Source organism: Montipora foliosa, chromosome 6, assembly GCF_036669935.1.
Source record: "Montipora foliosa isolate CH-2021 chromosome 6, ASM3666993v2, whole genome shotgun sequence".
Classification (NCBI taxonomy): domain Eukaryota; kingdom Metazoa; phylum Cnidaria; class Anthozoa; order Scleractinia; family Acroporidae; genus Montipora; species Montipora foliosa.
This window is the reverse complement of record NC_090874.1, coordinates 28530233-28535232: the sequence shown is the minus strand read 5'-3', so window position 1 is coordinate 28535232 and position 5000 is coordinate 28530233. Positions and strand designations below refer to the sequence as shown.

The window sequence follows — 5000 nt, the reverse complement described above, 5'->3', positions numbered from 1 at the left end:
ATTTAATATAAATATTTTTTGGTCAAAATGATAGCAAAAAATCTTATTGACCAACTTCTAAAAGTCAAATGTGTACGCACTTTGAAGATATATAGCGGCTATTATCGCCTTATAGAAGGACTCAAGCCCAAAACCGTTGAAGTATCACATGCTTATGAAGAGAACTCTTTCATTATATCTCAACCTACATCCATGATCATTAATAGGGATTTTATCCTTATGCCGAGGCTTTGTCTTTGAATCCACGAACTTCCAAGTTTTGAGTGCCTATCCTAAAGAGTTGATAGCTTTCGAATAACCTTATTTGACTTTTGATCCAAAGAAAGTTTTCACTACTTTTCTAATCTATTTAACTTGCGCTATGACGTTCAGTAAGGTGAGAGAAGTGAGTCGACTGATGCACGGATTTGTCTGCTGATCATATGCTCAAAATATACTTTGACCTCAGACTTTGTCATCCTTTTAACAGGAGGAATGAATATTTCTGAATTTCAAGCTCAATTGCCTGTTTTAAATATCGGAACCCACTTTACTAGTCGCCATTGACTCATAGATTCGTGAAAATTGAAAATCGTAACTTATTGCCCCGTTTGGCATTGTTGCTTCTCGGGTTTCCATTCGTTATAAAAGAAGGCAACAACTTATGTTCAAGCTAACAGAGATGAGTTTTCGGCCGTACTTCGGAGACAACAAAGACTAACGTGGACTCTTGACCTGATTTTTACCAAACTTTTAGGCGTTTTCAAGGCGTGTACACTTGTCGTTTGACCTTAATTAAAGACTTTATCACGAATGATTTTTTTCTTTTTGTTATTTAGAAAAAAAGAGTACTCAAGCTAGGGTAAGCCATAGAGGAGGATTGTTGCCACTGGCTTATTGTCTGTATTCCAAGAGCAACGGGACAGTTCATGTCGCTTATTGAAGTCGTCGTGTATCTAATATTCTAATTACTTCAAACAAGATTCGGCACGGTTTTGTTGGAACTTCAGTACCAACGACAGCTAATTTTTGCCGGTTAATCTAGGGTGATGGTATGATGTGATTTCATTATGATATAAAATATGTTACAGATATTGTACAAGGATATTTTCGAGTGTGTCACTGAAGGGTATATTATTGTCTTCTATACAACGAATGTAGAAACACGACTAATCTTGCACAATCTTGAATGTTAGAGGGAGAAAGTGACGTTTATCTTACAGTAAAAATATGTTTTTTCTGGTTACCCTTAGCAAAATAAACTAGAGTATTTTTTTAACGCGCGCGCGATGTTGATTTCGTGATAAAACAAGGCATGAGAAGCTCCGAAGGGTCACTCCACTTTTTGCTATATGAAGTATCGTGGAACATATTACGAATGTTCTGTTTTGCATTACGATACCCTTTTCTATATAGAAGATGACTTATTTTATCAAAGTTAAAACATCAGTAAGATGAGAATGCAAACCGGTCCAAAGAAAAATGATGCGTGTCATAGAGAGGTGGATGACAATGAGTGACATTCATAGATTGCATTTGGAACGTAGTTGGGGACTCTTGGTGGATATATACTTGAGATCTGCCAACCAACGTCACGTCCTATTACAGTGCGTTCAATGAAACCGTGGCCACCCAGATAATGAAAACCAATCGACCCCATAGTCGTCAACGAACAACTTGCGATTTCATTGTTTTGTACCAGACATTTGACTTGCTGTATATGAAAATGTTTGGTTCTGCCCTCTGCCCACGCTGTGATCGGGGGTGCAGGGATGGCGCAGTGGTGAGAGCACTCGTCTCCCACCAATGTGGCCCGGGTTCGATTCCGGGACCCGGCGTCATATGTGGGTTGAGTTTGTCGGTCCTCTACAGTAACTCTTTATCGAGAGATTTTCTCCGGGTACTCCGGTTTCACCTCTCCTTAAAAAACCAACATTTGACTTGATTTGTGTTAATTGTTAATTTCAATTTACAGTATCCCCAATTAGTGCTTCAGCGCTAGAACGACTAGACACTTAAATAAAGTTCCTTTCTGATTGTTTGGTCCCGGTTTCGGGGAACGCGCTGTAAAAGGACGATGAATAATTTTCTCCGTGGAGTCTGGGGAGCAGTGAACCGTTTCCATTTGGTGGTCTGGTAACCTACGCTGTGATTGGCTGCCGCACTGGAGAGCGTCAATCAACCAAATTCAAACGTTGTAATGTGATATTTTTTCTCTACTGTACAATCTTTGAGCTGCTGTTTGAGAAATTGAAATAGACGTGCTTTATCGAATCTGCTCTTCTATTTTTCCCTAGATACGTATTCGGAGACCGGTAATATCTCGAAAGTGTTGACTTGTTGATATTTGAAGGTCAAGGCGTGTTGTGGTTGGTATTCCGATATTGTGTCTTGGGCTTTCAATCGTTCGATCACTGCACAGAATACTCCCTTATCTTGTGATCACAGCACCTTTTTGAAGACAAGATGCCCTCAGCAGCTTTTCCATCGCAAGTTATCAAGCACTACGAACTAAGAGAAACCATCGGAAGTGGTGAGTTTGAGTAACTCTGTTTGAGAATAATGAGCATAGATTGTAAGCGAAATTCACCAATCGTTAATTTAAACTCCGACTGACCGCATTCTCTAAATTCGATCATAAATTTGGCTTGAAGTAACTACAACCCATGAACTGATGCTCTCTTACGAAAAATGTGTCCAAAGGTTAGAGATTTCAATCGGAGTTACCTAAGTTTCGTTGGTATTTGCTCTTATTTCTGTTCGCGAAGCGAACAGTTGTACGCTTGTGTATTCACGAAATACAGTTTCGTTCACTTGTTATCTTCGTTTTTAGTTCAATTTGTATTTGTTGTGAATTAAAACATTCTTTTAATCCTTTCTAGTTGAAATATTATCTGTCTTGTTACTAACTTGTCTACCCTTTTAATAGCGGGTAAATTTGGGTTTGTCAATATTAAAAAAAAACATACAAATGCAATACTGTGCTGCTAATTTCATTGCAAGATATATCCCCCTCAATGCCAATGCAGAAGTCAAAGAGAAATCGAAGTTGGCGCTGCCAATGCAAAGTTCTTCAAAGCGAAACACGGTCATTTTTTTTACTTTTCCATCTATTCGGAGATGTCATGCTTCTCAGTATAAAACCGGTTTGTGTAAATTCTTGCCACGAAGTTCATCTGAAAGGAAAGACAAAGAAATATCTCTGTCATGAAGCTGTCGACAGAAGGTTTTGTTTTGGAATTAAAACGTTTTGCTCAGTTAAGAACTGGTACTTTGGATGAAACAAAAGCTTTCCTTGAAAGTGAAAAATTAAATATTGACGGGACTTCCGCCAGTTGAAAATTATTAATCTTGAAAATTGATCTTACAACTGTACATTCGGCCTTTCATTATTCTTTTATTACTTGTGATATGTCAGATTGTAGCCCCCAAAACGTCAAGCAATCAGGAGACCGTAAATATTATGTCTTTTTTTGTTGGTTGAACACTCTTTTTGTTTGTCAGAGATAATTTCAATTCAAGAATCAAATTAGAAATTATGGTCTTGGAGATTGCATAAGCTATTTTCAATTTTTAGCCAGCTGTTTCACCATGTGTGCATGCCTAGATTCATCTGTCATAGTGACACAATCACAGCAGAAGCAGTCACGCATAATAGCTGTCATTGTTGTTGTTCAAATACATACATACACTTTTTTGTTATTATAAGAAGCTATTTTTTTAAAGAACATCTTCATTTTTGTCATTTGTTTTGGAGACCGTAAATATTATGACGTTTTTATTTTTGTGTTTTAATTAAAGTTGGCTGAATGCCCCTTTTTGTTTGTCAGGGATGAAACCAAGTCTAATGTTTCAATTCAAGAATCAAATGAAAAATTATGGTCTTGGAGATTGCATAATTAGCTATTTCAAATTTTTATCCAGCTGTTTCACCATATATGCATGCCTACAGCTTCGGTCATAAATAGTTGTAACACTTCACTCGAACAGCAAGTGAAGCACATCAAAGCTATTAATAACATACCCCTCCTCTTCCCTCCCATCAACATTGCATTTACTGGTTGGTTTTTACACTTGAACACATGAACATCAACCTCGTAGGGAGAAAGGGGGCAAGTTCCGTCTCTGTTACAACATTTGTGACCAAGACTTTAGGTTCATTGTCACAGTGACGCAATCACAGTAGAAGGAGTCACTCATAATAGTTGTCATTGTTGTTGTTAAATACATGCACACTTTACTTTTTTTATAAGAACCCTCTTTTAAGAACATCTTCATTTTTTTCATTTGTTTTTGATTTTGTGAGAAGTATAAATAAAGGTAAAAGTATTGAAATGTAATAGTGCAGTCTAATAGGACGATTAAATCAAATACTTTGGCAAGTTTTTTTTTTAAAGATTTACAGTGTGGTTAGAACAATCCAGTTTGTGGTCAAACTTAATAGTACACAGGACACAACTTTAAGAGCATTGTTAAGAGTGTTTTCAGGCTCAAATAGCAAAAAAATAAGGATGCCCTCCCCTCCCCCCCCCCCCCCCAAAAAAAAAAAATGGTAATAATGTAATTGAGAGTGTCTTAATTTAATACAGGTTTTATAAATTTGTTTTACAATATTTGTATACTGAACAGTCCATTATTTTGTTTGTGAGGCATTATTGCTGACAAATTTTAAAGCTGTTGTATCCATATGATATACATGTAATGCAGAAAAACTCGAACTTACAGTATTTTTTCTCTGTAATAGCAAGTTTTTAGTTAACTACAGTATACTTGTACATGTATGTTGCGATTTAATGTTTTTCTTGGTTTAAACTTTTTCAAACCAGATAATTTTGATTTTTCTTTGTTTAATTTTTGTTATCATTGTCTGAAACAAAGGAAAATCAAAATTGAACTGATTTTTAAAAAAATTAGAAAATGTATACTAGTAGGGAAAATTATCACACTTGGATCTGTCATTTGATGATCAACTTTTCCTATTTATTTCATCCTTTCCACTGAAAATGTAAGTTTTTATTAAA

At 36.2% G+C, this 5000-nt stretch overlaps 2 protein-coding genes across 10 annotated transcripts in view; one reads left to right on the top strand and one right to left on the bottom strand.

The window, feature by feature from the left end:
* Positions 1–5000, bottom strand: part of LOC138007093 (centrosomal protein of 83 kDa-like) — a 622454-nt gene that overhangs the window by 304144 nt on the left and 313310 nt on the right. The window lies entirely within an intron of this gene.
* LOC138007087 (maternal embryonic leucine zipper kinase-like) overlaps positions 2198–5000 on the top strand; it is a 39667-nt gene continuing 36864 nt past the window's right edge. Inside the window, exons 1-2 of one of the 3 annotated variants that reach the window (XM_068853804.1) lie at positions 2198–2348; positions 2428–2512. In XM_068853804.1, coding sequence (XP_068709905.1) covers positions 2446–2512 — 67 coding nt within the window. In that variant the 5' untranslated portion in view covers positions 2198–2348; positions 2428–2445. The other 2 variants (XM_068853807.1, XM_068853805.1) reach the window with 2 other exon arrangements.